We start from the raw sequence: 14,799 nt of genomic DNA, 5'->3' as shown, positions 1-14,799 counted from the left end.
GCACAACGCTGGGAGGACAGCAGGAGAAGGGGAAACGAGAAGGAGGGAACAGACAAAAGCAAAGGAAGGCAAGTTTCTCTTTAAATCCATGATGGGGTTCTTGGAAAGAAGAAGACTATTTGGCTCAGGTTGTATCAGGTTTGACACATTTGCTTGAAAAACCTCATGTCATGTGAAGCTAACAACGTTCCCTCACTTACAGGAAAAGAGCAACCAGCCACTAAACCGATTGATATTTCACTCGGCGGCATAAGCGTACTTTTGCAGAATGAGAGATGCTAAACAGAGCTCGCACAGATTACATTTGGGTTGAAAATGACTGAGATATTCTCTTTTTCACTGTGATTGGTGATGGCTGAAACAGATTCAGATGCTGCAATCTTTAAAAGGCTTTTATCTCCAAGTACTGGGAGAGAAAAAAAAAAAGGGAAGGAGATGCAAAATCTGCATGACGATCACTAGCCTTTTCCCTCGTGGGTGGATAACATGCGGCACACATTACCTCAGAAAGTAAGCTCCCGTTTATGTGCTGTGTGTGTCCTGAATCTTTTTGTGAAGAAGTTCCACATGGGTTAATTCTCACAGGAAATGAAAAAAAGGCAGCTGAAGCAGAAATCAAACCAGTCTGAAAATAAATCAATTCTTCTTGAACAGTTGTTTCAATCGTATTCTTTTTTTCATTAAAAGTTTCAAACCATAGAGGAGGACATTTTTTTTTTAACTAAACCATAGAAAATACACAAATAAGGAGGAATACAGTGTTGACACAGAGGGTGTGAGAGGAATGGATGGATGGGATTGTTGAACTGGAACCTGAAAAAAGCAGCGAGGATGGCACATATCAATGACCAGCTCTCCCCCCGTCCCCCATCCCCTCTCCGTCCAAAATGACAAGAAAAAAACTTTAAATACAAAAAGTAAAGACAGAGAAACTTCCATCATCCATTAGAATGGAAAAAGAAATAAATGAAAGCGTGCCTAGGGGGGGCTACCAGTGTGAGAAACCTCAGCGAGATTTTTTTTCCCCCTTGCTATAAAAAAAAACTCAACAGTAAAGACATATTCTTCTTCTTCCCCCCCCCTCCCCAAATCAAACAACTGAAAGATTTTTTTTTTTCTCCAGAATAAAATCAAGACATTTCTTTTCTCAGAAATAAGTTTTTCATATTTTCTTTTAAGTTCATTTAAAAAATGTCTTCAGTCCCAGACGTGTCAAGCCCCTGTTCTTTCTTTACAATAGTCTTTGCGAAAATATAGGTTAGAACAGTCTTCTTTCCATGTCTGTCCTCAGCAGCAGTAAACAAATACAGTATGGGATCCAACAGGAGCACGTTGCAGGAGGTGGGGAGCAGTGTGTGGGAGATCTTTGAGAGAAATCATGTACTTATGTATAGCTTTTCAGAAGTCTGCCTCTGCAATGAGCGCGAGTGTATTCAACTGAGTGTGTGTGTGTGTGTGTGTGTGTGTGTGTGTGTGTGTGTGTGTGTGAGAGTGTGTCATCACACTTCAGTCTGGAAGTCTCCCTCAGACGAGTCGGGCGTGTTAGCCGAGGAGGAGTCCCAGTTCTTATTGTGCAGCTCCATCCGGTCCTTTTGCTCCCCAGGCACGATGGACAGCTCGGGGGTCATGTTTTTGAACCTATCCCAGGAGCTCTGGTCCTCCGGGGGGGACTTGTCCTGATTCAGAAGGAGGACAAAGGAAAATGGCCATGTAAGGAAAAATAAGCGCATGTGAAGGCACCACGTAGGCGTAGGGAAAAAACAACAACTCATTCTAAAGTTAAAGGGACATCCTGGTTTCATAAGAACTGGGTACATTTCAATGGTTTTGAACACCATTTTGTTCTTTATGCATCACCGATGTGTTGTCTGACAGGGCAAAAAAACACGAGAAGTTAGATTAAGCAAACTTAATTTAAATAAAATAAAAGACAAATAGCAATATTACCTTGAAAAAAATGATTGACTTAAAAAAACTTAAATCTGGTAATCTCCCTTCTTTCTAACGCCACACCCCAAAAGTCTTTTTTCATTTTAAATTTTTCAAGTCTTCCGCCCTAACTAACTAACTGACACACACACACAGACACACACACACACACACACACAGTGTAATTTCTTAGAAGTGATTTAATCAGCAGGACCACACATACCTGTAGTTTAAGGCACCTTTCTTTTTTCTATCATCAAAAACAATAACTATGATACCTGTCCTCTTTATCGCCCACATCTGCCAATCAGTGAATTTTTAGACTGATAAAAGTATCCGATGATGAAACCTCCCATGATGGACGTGAATGTGGTCCAAATATGTTCCCATCATGCGTGAAAAATACATGTTGGGGGATTAGCTAAAAGTAAATTATAGGTAACATTATGCATCAGATACGTTATTCAAATCAGACTAATTATCTTCGCCAAGATAAAGATTTTGCATGAACGAGCTGGGAAAACCATGAAGGATCGCTGGCCCAGATGACTCTTGGTGAAGCAAAACACACAAAGACAAAAAACCTAGAACAAAACAGACTAATTGTGTTGCTTTTCACTGACATGATGGGCATAGCTGCAGCAGAGTTTTTTGGACTTCATGGAGCTGAATGTTCACAGAGTATATCTTGCAGTTCAACACATCCTAAAATGAGCGCTATATGTGCCTATTCCAACAGGCATAACTAATTCAACATCCGACAGAGCGTCCCCCCCCACACACACACACACAAGTGTCATTGATCTGCAGTAACACAGCTCTCCCTTCCCCCCCTTGCAGTGTGATGATTGTCGCCAGAGCACTAGGGGGCAATATCTGCCTGATTATCATTCTCCCTGCGTCACAGCCTGACAGTTGGTAAGATGAATACAAAAGGCATACTCTGGGAGCCAATTTGCATGCTAAATGCTGGCGAAGGAACATTTTGTAATGCAGGAGTGTGGGTAATGCTGCAGTTAAGCCCAACTTTATCCCTGGGAGTCTAGGCTAACGCGATTGTGCTGCAACTGCGTGTCTATCCATTCCCTCTCACCATCTCTGCCTTGCCAAAAAGCTCCATCTCATCTCTCTCTTTCCCCCTCTCGCTCTGCCAAGAACCCCTCTACTTACACTCGACGAGTTCTTTTCACCTCCGGCAGAAGAAATGCTCCATCGCTTTTCCCTCTGTGGTGATGAAATGGTAGGGAGAAGAAGAGGAAGGGGGTGACAAGGGAGAGGAAAGGAACCAGAGAGCAGAAGGGGTGGGGGTGGGGGTGGGGAATCAGAGTCACTGACAACTCTGCCCTGAAACAATAGCATTGTTCCCACACCTTCAGCAGGTGATCAGGCAGTTGTTGCTTTGTGCTTTGCACCTTACCCCTTCTCTCTCACTCCATCTCTCAATCCCGCTCACCAGCTCTCTCGTGACAAAATATGACATGTGTACACACTCACAGCACACACTCATGAACAGAAACAATGGAGCAAAAGCTCAATGTGAGCATAGGTACGCACACATTATCCAACCGTGTTGGAACAGGCAGTGCTTTTACCATCCTAACCTGTCAACGCTTAGAGAGAAAGGGACAAAGCAAGGGCAGAGTGACTAAAGGACTCTACACGCTACACACCACTAAGCAACTACAACTACTGTGGGGATAAAAGCAAGGATGGCATGTGGGCGTTGAGTAATCTGATTCTTAAAGCAGTGAATCTGCTGTGCAGTGCTAGAGGCTTTGGAGCTCATGTTTTCTAAATAATGTTGAAAGTGGATAACGATTCCGGTTATCTAGTCCATAGAAATGCTATCTACACTATCTGCATTATTGATTTTATACTGTATGTGTTAACACAACACATAAAATAGTTAAAGCCAGGCTATAAAGTGGACATTGCTGACTCTGTATGTTCCGCCTCTGGCTTTAACACATAAACCGTACTTCCCCCTGCTGTACCACTGCAGTTTTCTATAGGGTTTTTAAGTTCCCTGTATTATTTTGTTCTTCTTCTTTTTTTAAAGCATACTGCTGCTTATGGTTTGCTGCTGTATGGTTGCTGTTTTCAGTCCAACGTGTACAGGTGTTCTGAAGTATCGGGTGCTTTCCTAGTTGGATGGTTGGTGTGGGAGCTTCTGATGATTCCAGCGACACCAGTGCACCAAAACAGAAAAGTCCTGTAGTGTTTGGTCAAGCTGTCCGATTGGTATGACTGGCCGGCAGATCTGAACAGTTACGCGTGCGTCATGAGACGTTTGGTATTGGGAGGAGGGGTGTGTCATATAATTTGTACTTGCTATCTCAGTCTGCCTAACGTCTGGGCGGAAACTACGTCCGTTTAGTCGCTCCAACGACTTGGCTAATATTGGATGTATTGACTGTGTGTGTGTGTGGCAAAAGACAGCCCTAAGACATTGGTGTGTTGCTTTGTAAACACATTGCTGGGGGTTGTCATGATGTACTGCCATAGTTAGTGTGCTTTATAGCTTAGCCCACGTGTTTAAATTAGCAATTAGTATAGCACCGTTTGATACTTTAAAGTCCCAGTAAAATAAGAGTTTGGACATATTATTAACCAGTGAAACGAATATTTGAGAGGTGTACAGGTACACACATTCATTTGGACCACTAAAAAGGGGGCAGGCTTATAGTATGATACAAAGCTACAGAGGACTCCTGGCTCCAAACACACCTCCCTCCTCTGTTGATCAGGAGGAGGATGAGGAAGAGATGTAAGAATTAGACCTCAGCCACATTGTTTTGGAAAGGAACTCAAAGCGTTTGCCCACTGGTATCCATCATTGTCCCAACTGATAAAAATAAATGTAGACCTTCAATTAAACTAATCTAGCTTTATCTATCACTAGATATTATTTATCTTTTTATATAATTATATATATTATCTTACCCCAACCGGCCCGTCAGACACCGCCTACCAAGAGCCTGGGTCTGACCGAGGTTTCTGCCTAAAAGGAAGTTTTTCCTCGCCACTGTCGCACTGTTGCTTGCTCTGGAGGAAACTACTAGAACTGTTGAGTCCTTGTAAATTCTGGAGTGTGGTCTATATGTATAGTGTCTTGAGATAACTCTTGTTATGAATTGATACTATAAATAAAATTGAATTGAATTGAATCTGTCCATCTCTGCTGTCCTTGTCATTATTCCGTCATTCTTCTTCTCTCTTTTATTTCGTCTGTCATGTGAAACACATGCAGAAAGCCAAAGATGTCAGGGTCGGGCGACTGGTTCATCTGTTCATCATTCATCTGTTATGGGCTTTTTGGCTGACAGACTGGTTTCTGGTGAGTTGCAATCACCATAAGTGCCTTTATATTTCTGCCCTATCAGCATTCAAAGCATCAACCCTGATTCAAATAATTAACCACTAAGGGCAGTTTGTGCACCATCAGTGTTTGCATGGAACTGGTATTAAGGACTTTTGTTCACTGATACCGTACCTAAATCTTTTAAAGAAGAATCATAGGTGTATGATAAAGTAATTATTATTTTACTTTAAATAATAATACATTTAAATGATACTTTTGCATGCACAGCAGGGGCAAATGGAGCTACTGTGACCCCAAATACAATGTCCATCACTGGTTAAAGTGACAGTCGCAAGTTAAAAGATTCTTGCCGAATAACCCAATATTTGAAGTTTCAGGCAATGTACAAGTTGCAAGCATGACACAGCTAGGTGAAGGGGTGTTTGTTGGGATAGCACATATTCTCCAAAAAGATGCTACTGCACAGGCATGTAAAGAAGAAGCCTCTGCTACACTTTTGGAGGATGAGGCCCACTCTCTGCCACTCAGATTCCTCCTCATTTGGACCATGGAATGGAAATTGTGTCTAGATGTAGGTGAGCAATGTGGCAAGCTGTCTTAGGGGGAGGAAGGGAGAGGACAGGTGGTTGTGGGTAAGTGGATTAACTTTACCTTTGTTGACTTGGATGCCCATGGTTCTGCTGACAGTCTGGCTACATTCAAACTGGGACATGACAACAAGCATGCAACACAAGGCCCAGACAGCCAACAAAGGACATAAAACAGGAAACAAAAAAACAAATCAATAAAATGTGGCAGTAAGGCAAAGAAAAGACATACACTGAGTGTGAGGCTCAGGTGAAACAAACTTAAATCACATTTATACATGAGGAAAATGAAAACAACGTCAAACAACACGAGAGTAGACTGAGTGGATACCAGAACATGACGGTAGTGTCGCAGCTGTCAGTGGGCTTTGGGTCATTGAACCAGAACTGGACTATGTCAAGGTTTTTATGTGTATTTATTTCATTATATCATCAAGATAATGATCCAAAATTGCCTATTCAACGCTGGCATAACTGATCAGGGGGCACAGAAACAAACACTAACTGGGCACAGCAGTCTTTAGGACCATTTACCCCCTAGCTGGGAAGGAATCTGTGTCACAAATAATATAGTCTTTCAAAGGAGCCAAATCTGGAGAATGTAGGGCAAATAAATTCCATTAGTGCAACACATTGCAAACAAACGAGCAATCAGACAGTGTGTCTGGGCCTGTGCGATGCAGCGCAATGCAATCCAATGCCAGCGCTCCTATGGAGAAAACAGTTCCAGCTAGCGATTCGGCCCTTTTCACCTCCCTTTAATTGGCCCAAGGACACTAAATGAGCTAAATTAGAATTGTGCCTCTTGGTGCACAAAGCCAGTGTTAGGCTTGTTCCGCATGGGCTCATTAAGAGCCACTGATAGAGCCAGTGTGCTGAAGCTACACTCCGCCAGCCCTCAGTTTTCATGGGCAATTTGTGTGGAAGGATGAAAACAGTTGATGAGTTTATACTCGGCAAAGAGAAGGGGGCAAGGAAATAATTAAAAACAAGCTAATGACAGGAATTAATTATTCAATTAGTGCCTCAAACGTGCCACGAGGGCTGAGTTTAGAGGGAGAAATGAGAAAACGATGGGAGACGGCAGGAGAGAAAATGTCAGGCTGTGAGGATGAATAGAGGGGGGAATGAGATACAACAAGGAAGAAGAGGGGAGGACTTGCTTTATTGCTGAAATGTGAAATTGAAGCCCCTCAGCTTAATGCCAGAAAATTGACTATCAAGACAGGGTCTGCAAGTGCAGGCAAATTGCCCTAACTGAATCAACAATAAATTGAGTCTTTTGTCATTTCAAATTATACATCTTCATTTCACACGAGACATCTTCAAAGCATACACACTACCTTGGCTACAATTCCATTCAGTGGCCTAAAAACATGCTGGAATATCAATAACAGCAACTAATGTTAACTGTGGAGGCTTAAAGAAAGCACCTTAGGTCTCACCTCTCTTTTATGGGGCAAGGTAATGGAAGAACCATTTCAGAATATATCATAAGTGTTTCCATATGCAGCCTCGTAGATAGGATTTCATCACAGAATTCAAACAAACGCCTACAGCCAACCATTTAGATTGAATTGCAAATACATCTTTAATAATCTGAAAATGTTTCTTGCTGTCCCCGCTCTGATCTAGCATGAGTGAAATCAGAACAAAGTACAGCACTTGTTTCCTTTGTCTTTTTCTCCATCCCACTGCGTGGAGCACAACTCCTCGCTCTCTATCTGGAGAGGGAAGCCAAGCACGCTTCATTTAATCAAGAACACAGCAGACAGGATAGAAATATATCCCATTTGAGAGCTAAAAAATGCATCCGCAAGGCCATTACGCAGTGCAAACTATCTCTCTCTCACAAACACACAGCGTCCATCCTACACACAGAGAGGAACACCACTTCAATGGGCTTGCATGCAGATTTGTGTTATAACCTTCTGAACCCTGCGGAGAGGATAAAAAAACAACACTCCGTACTGACCGAGGCCAAGACACTGTTCGTAATCTTAACATTAGTGTGCACAGTATTTCTAATGCATGCTTTGTTACATAGTCACTACACTACTCGGTCGCTTAGTAACTCCGCTGACTCCATTTGTCTCCTGTCTCAGTCATGAGAGACACAATGAAAACGGCCCACTTTCTATCCACTTCAACAGAGTTTAATACAAGTGTTACCTCTAAATATATTCTAGTATGGGGGCAACTGTATCTATACCACACTTGAGACGAAGTCAGAAGCCGTTGTTGTGATTTCAATACCGCAAAAATAATACCGAAGAATCTACTATCAATCCCAATTAGCCTCTGCAACTGGCCCCAATTCTGTATGCATAAGAGTTGCTATGCATCTTACTGCATTAACATGCACACAGATGACTGGAACCGGCAGGAGAAATGTATGTGTGTCTCACAGCATGCAACTGACCTTTGCTAGTTTATCAGTAGGTTAGATTTTAAAAGGTCACTTGTATGTTCTTTCTTCTTAAAAACAGAATATGTAACAATGAGAGACATGTTAATGTCTTTTCAGACTACAGGAATGGCTCCATTATCCTCAGCAGCCTCATAGAAAAGACAGACATGATGATTTTTTACATTGAGGTTGATGGGAGTCTTGTAAAATAGCGTCTGCATCCACCTCCTATCCGGTCACATCTTCCCCTCTTTTCCATCTATTACACGTAATACTTGCGACATCACATAACAGTCATAAAAACCTCTATTAGTGTGGTACATACAAGGAATAACTGGTAACCGGGCAATACAGAGTCAACAAAAGTATGCAAATAGTGGTTTGGAGTGACAAGGAAAGACAAGCACAGCAGAAATCAAGAGATTCTATATGAGATGGCACATGTAATGGCCAAGACCACTTTAAGCCTACTTCACTTGAACATAAAATTGGATAAAATGTGAAAGTAGAAAAAAGAAAAGTTTGTGTGTGGGACATTTTCTGATATCCACTCATCTCTTGAACACTGAGATCCTACCTTTCCAGAGAAGCAACATGGATCATAGCTCTTCTGACCGTATAATCCTTTGTGCTATTTCTCTCACCAGCACCCATACAAAGTGCATCATGTTTGGTCCTATTTTAGTGTCAATGAGCTAGTTTATGAGTGTCATGGTTTATGAGGTGATTATAAAGCGGTTTGGATAGGTCATTGTCTTTATGAACTGATTTATCACTGGGTTATGGTGTTTGGGTCATAACGTTTAATTCAGGCACTGGAATAGGAACAATGAATGTGTAGATTGTCACACCACACAGTGACGCCACATGAATGCCCAAAAGAGGTAAACAATAACAAAATGAGATCTGAAAAAATTATGTCATGGTAGATAAATCCAGTCCCGCATCAGACCACCTTACAAATCAATCTCCCTGTTTATAGAGATTCCAGATCATATATTTCAGTATGGATTTGTATGGGAGTTGATGAGGGAAGGGGAATAAGCATTCATTAAATGAATGCAGAAGCACAGGGGGTACAAGCTGTGATGCACCAAACTGTTACCACACCACTAGGAGAGCATCTAATATTTAGGCTCATTAAATACAGTCACTTCACTACAAGACAGCGCTGGTAGTAGATGAGCAGCTACATGGAGTGAGCTTATAGTTTTGACACTGTCTGTCTGACCAACTATGAATGATTTTGGTCTTGAAATAGGCTTTTACGTGAAAGACTTACTTTAGCAAGTCATGCTATAAGTATAGGGTACATTACTCTAAATTGACTGTGACCGCTTAACCCCACCACCCTTAGTTAGTGTTGCTACACGTCAAGCTATCCATTCTCGCAAGGCACATATGCAGTTTACCATGACAACGATGGCAGATTTACCATCAAAATTATTGTTAGTTCTTGAAAAGGCGGTTAGACATAAGCCGGTTTCTCATTTTCAGATGGCAGCTGTCAAGTTCTTTCAGTGTCTGGTCGGTCTTCGTATTTTATCACCTATAGCTAGTTAATAAGGCTAGCGTTAACGTTAACATTTTTAACACACAAATTAAGGACGCGCTTATTGGCCTAAAGTAACGCTCAGTTAATGTACGTAGTAAGCCAGATAGCCTGGCGTACTAATGATGGCAGCTTGGAGTAGATAAACATATTAATCTGTTCATTACATTTCTAGAGGCTAGACAGAAAGACAACTCCTTCGGCTCTTTCAACATTGAGTATTGCTCTTACTACAGACCAACGCACACCACTTCAGCTTGTGAAAGAATCTAAAGCTTGACAGGTCTGCCGTGCCTAGTTCCAGTTGCTAAAGTATGATCGGGGGAGAGGTTCAGCGAACAGTCAATTACATGTGAAATGTACATTTTTACAGCATGGAAACACAGTACATACAGTGGCAAACTATGGTATTCACTGACATGTAGTACATCCACTCATCCGCCTTAGAATGAGTTAAGAGGGCTCTACTGCACGAGGTTTAAGCAGGATTTAGTATGTCTTACGTTGACTTTCTTTGTAAACAAGAGACGTTCTGCGCACTAGTGATGGCTCTGTGTTGTGCCTCGGTGGTGGGGGAGGGGGGACCTGTGGTGGGCGAACAACGGCCGCAGAGGTTAGAAGGGATTAAAAGTTGTTTAGGGTCTGTTAAAACACTATTTACTATTTATGCACTTTAAAAGAGAGAGGGAGGCCTGCAAAACTCAGAAGGGTTAATGAGCTTTTGAGTGATCAATGCCAGAGGTAGAGGACTCATCGTTACAGGTAAGTGAGGATTTTTCTTCTACTAGTTTTGCCTGGAACTGGCTAACCTCCCTCATCATTTAAAGGTGATATGCTCAATACACCCGGCCCTAAGAGACCAAGTCAATTGGCCGTATTAAGTTAAGGGAGAGTATCAACTTCCACTGTACTTTGGGTATCCATCCTTGAGAAGAAATCCTAGAGCAATGCAATTATGTTTGTTATTTAATCACAGCAATCATATAGTATACGGGAAAATCCCTGTCAACGTCTGTTATATCCCATAGAAAGGAGGTTATTAAAGTTAATATGAAACAATTATATCATTAATCATGCAGTAACTGTCTCCTAAACACAGTGTATGTGATTCAAACAGATAAACACACAAATGAAAAGTAACAAAAGGACACAGACACACACACACATACACTCTTGCCTACAACAAGGCACAGAGGATGCATGCAACCACACATGTAGGCACTCTGATATGCAAGTGTACGGACATGCATACCAACGCACACACCCTTCTCATTTCCATAATTACTGTATAGTCAGCATGTCCGTGTCTGAGGTTGACTCTTAAAGTGAGATGTTGACAACGGCAGTGCTGAACTCAAGCTGGGTCCTGTCAAATGCCCGACACTGATAGCATTATCCGTGTAATTATTCACAGTTAAGTGAACTGCCTACTTACTTTTAACATAATGGATATGGATAAGTAAACCATATCTATGCAGCCCCTTTTACTTCATAACTTATATGACGTCATTAACCCAAGGGAAATTTAAGTTTCAATTTGTCTTAATTAGCTTAGATATAGCCTATGTATTATTTGTGGGCGGGCTTCCATTCCTTTTCCATTTGGGCATAATCTCAAAGCACACCTCCACACCCTGTGAGATGCATTAGCATTCCACAGTGCAACAGTTAGGAACCACACACTTCTAATATATGGCTGATGCCTTTCCAAGCAGCGTGCCATTTTTTTTCTCTTCCATAAAATATTTGCTTGGCATTAATTAATAGGGAGTCAGCCAACGCTTCTGAAAATCTTGATCAAGACGTTGGCTAAATGAATAGGGAAGGAAAAGGCCGCCGGTCTGGCATTGGGAAATGGCAGTGCGTTTGTGTATGTGTGTGTGTGTGTGTGTGTGTGTGTGTGTGTGTGTGTGTGTGTGTGTGTGTGTAGAGTATGTGTGTGGCTACATGGCATGGGGAATATGAGAGATGTCAGGCTGGCCTCTATTCCTCTACTGGCAGTGTAAATTAGATGTGAACCAGAATGGCGCCAATGCCAGGGGAAAGTACACCTATCAAGGTTGGCTAACTCATCACGGCTCTACGCACTAAAGCGCCGCAGATGAGGGGAGTGCGAGCATGTGCGTGTGTGTTCATATCGTAATGAAACTGGCCCGTTGAAGGTCAGTGGAGAGCAAGCAGGGACTCTGTCGTCTGCTGCTAATGGATTATTAATGATTTAAAGATGCGTCTGTGTCTCATGCACACAGGTGCCCACCCAAGCAGCCGACGGACGGACGGACACAAACACACACACACCAGTGTGAAACAGGCATAGACAAAGGCACAAATGTGTTATAGTGAGATGATTTGGTAAGAGTACGAAATAGATTCACAGGTATTAAATTGCAGAACTAGGATAGGGCCAGGATTGATTATCCCTCATCTAATAGCGCATGTGATCAACTGTTTTGACAGGTATTTAATAAGGCACCAACCACAAGTGAGAATAAATTAATTTCAGGCCAATTCAAGCCGGTTAAAAAGACATTTACAGTAAAAAAAAAAGCTAATAATACCATGTGCTAAAGTCAAAGTTATATTAATAGGTACAACACTGAGTGAATCAAATTTCAATACAAATAAACACTATTGCTGATTCTGTGAAGCATGCTAGTGCAATTTTGATCTGTGCGAAAGTTTGCTTTCATTTGCTTTCCAGTATCAGTTCTTTAGTGTTAAGGGGTGGGGTTTTAAGGTTGTGACAAAGTGCGTAAGGGGTGGAGGTGCATGGGTACAACGGGTTCCCATCCCGCGTTTGGGCAATGGTCTTACCTTGAATGAGGACATGGCTGGGTCCCTGCTATACCTGTCTATGGTGTGGAACTTGGACGAGTGGTTGAGCTCATGGTACAGCTCAGAATGTCTTTTGCGAGTGTGCATCACTTTCTGGAAGGGAAGAAAGGAAGGGACAGCAAAAATGAACCAAATGGAAACAAAAAAAATAGCAAAAAGAAGGGGGGGGGGCAATATAGGGGCTGGCAGGGGGAACGGGAATGGGTAAAAGGCTTAAGGACTGCAGTGACAGCAGCCGTGAAAAGGAGTTAAGAGAAGTGACGCCCACAGATCGATTGATTGCTGGCTCATGCTCATACATCATCCACTTCCTCTGTCTTTAAGAATTCAGCAACTAATAGTGTTGTGGAGGATTCATTTAAGTGAAAACTTGGTGAAAATGACAGAATGACAGAAATGCCATTGTTCCTGACTGAAGCCTGCTAGCTGGAGCTCCTGTTAACTCTGGAATTTGTCTTACTCATTAAACGTCTAAAAGAAGGCCGTGGAATTTAACTCTCACCCTAGTAAGAGGCTATTTGACAAAAACAGCCTTGGCTGTGTTCTGAATATGTCTGTCTAGAGGGCAGCTAAACCCAGATCTTTAATTCTCAGACAGCAAACTGCATTTGTCAGTGCCACTGCAGTTGTGTCACTGTGCTAATGGGCAGTGCTGGAGCTGCTCTGCAGTAGCTAATCGTCAAAGCAGCTTGCTCGGTTGAAAGTGACACAGGGGCAAGACGCCAGCACTCACAACCGCACACTTACCGGCCAGGACTGGCGCTTAGCACTGGCTCCAATTACTCCAGAGTGGGCACTCTCATCTCTGCTCGGCTAAGAAGGTGCTATAAGTTCCTTCCTTTTTGCTGCTACGTCTTTACTTTTCCTTGTCTGAGTCATATGGTTTTTGGTCATAATCAACGTCCAATGAAACCTCCTGTAAGTGATCTTCATAAACTTTAAAATAAAGCATTCTTTTACAGGGGAACTCTAATGATTTTATTAAAGTTCAGTTTTCTTAGTACAATAAGTACTACCAAGTTTTAATGTTGTATAATGTCATCACTTATGGAGAACTCCTTTACGTTTTAAGAAATTTATTATTTTGACTTAAAGACTATATTATTAATTAAGTTTAAAACTGTTATGATTAAAGTTGTAGTTTATAGAGCATATACAGTATATGTATAAAGTAAATGTCTGATGGTCTAAAGGATGAGTAAACTCAATTGAAGAAAAAAAAAAAACGTGAAAATGGGTTTACCTTCCATTGAATCATGGAAGTGTACACACACGCTATATAAGTGGTACTTCTACATCAACCTCTTTCTCAAAAGTCAATAGTCAATTCATGAGAAAAGAGTTCATTTCCAGGAAAGCCAATCTCCTTGTGCTAAATTCATGCAGCGGCCACAAATGACTCTCTAGTAAATTTGCCAGTTAAGTAAAACAATCAGCCATAGTCAGTTAGTAGCTCATCCCTATACATACCCTCTATATGAAAGATACATCTTTATGGTGAAAAGTGAATGTCCAGTCTTTGCAACGGTCTAAATAAAACTGAATTCTCACAACAACAACAAAATACAGCAATGCAAAGAGAGCTATTTTAACGTTGCTAGAGACTGGAGATCCACAAGACACCCAGGTCAATCTAACACAGACAAACTCACACAGTGTCAACCCCTGTCGTTCTAACAGCCAATCAACTATGGCCACATATGTGTTGACCCATTACTTGTATTCATTCAGACACAAGAAGCACTCTACTTTGCTGTTTCTTCAACCAGGATCTCCACAATGACATGGCAGTGCTGTTTGATTTAATTGCACATGTCAGTGGAATGTTTTTCTTTTAATGACACATCAATTGTTAAGACAGATTTAAAAAAGGCCAATGTTGGAGAAACAGCATACTACATGAGGTAGGTCTGAAACAGTTCATAGTTCTAAATGCAAGGGAGACACAGGTGCGAAGGGAGGGATTTAGCAGTGCTTTTTGCTCCTCTATGCGTTACTCAAGTCCTGGCAGAAGCACAAGAAAGCAGAGACAGGCTGATGACAGGGGATGAGGTCCGAGATCTTACCTCAAAGTCCAGCTCAGAGTACCGTACTCTTTTCCTCTGGAAGAGGACGGGGGACGGGGGGCAGGGGGAGAGAAGAAAGCATCAATGACCAACCCCTC

At 41.9% G+C, this 14,799-nt stretch overlaps 1 protein-coding gene across 15 annotated transcripts in view; it reads right to left on the bottom strand.

The window, feature by feature from the left end:
* Positions 1-269: 269 nt before the first annotated feature.
* adgrb2 (adhesion G protein-coupled receptor B2) overlaps positions 270-14,799 on the bottom strand; it is a 215,220-nt gene continuing 200,690 nt past the window's right edge. For 9 of the 15 annotated variants that reach the window (XM_034891459.1, XM_034891461.1, XM_034891460.1 and 6 more), the window contains 4 exons: positions 14,702-14,737; positions 12,615-12,728; positions 3,100-3,153; positions 270-1,676 (listed from right to left, as the gene is read on the bottom strand). In XM_034891459.1, the coding sequence (XP_034747350.1) occupies positions 1,500-1,676; positions 3,100-3,153; positions 12,615-12,728; positions 14,702-14,737 (381 nt within the window). In that variant the 3' untranslated portion in view covers positions 270-1,499. Of the gene's footprint in view, positions 1,677-3,099; positions 3,154-5,190; positions 5,955-10,303; positions 10,386-12,614; positions 12,729-14,701; positions 14,738-14,799 lie in introns of those variants that run through there. The other 6 variants (XR_004659264.1, XM_034891464.1, XM_034891463.1 and 3 more) reach the window with 6 other exon arrangements.

Source organism: Etheostoma cragini, chromosome 14 (genome assembly GCF_013103735.1).
Source record: "Etheostoma cragini isolate CJK2018 chromosome 14, CSU_Ecrag_1.0, whole genome shotgun sequence".
Lineage (NCBI taxonomy): Eukaryota > Metazoa > Chordata > Actinopteri > Perciformes > Percidae > Etheostoma > Etheostoma cragini.
This window is presented reverse-complemented; position numbering and strand designations above follow the sequence as displayed.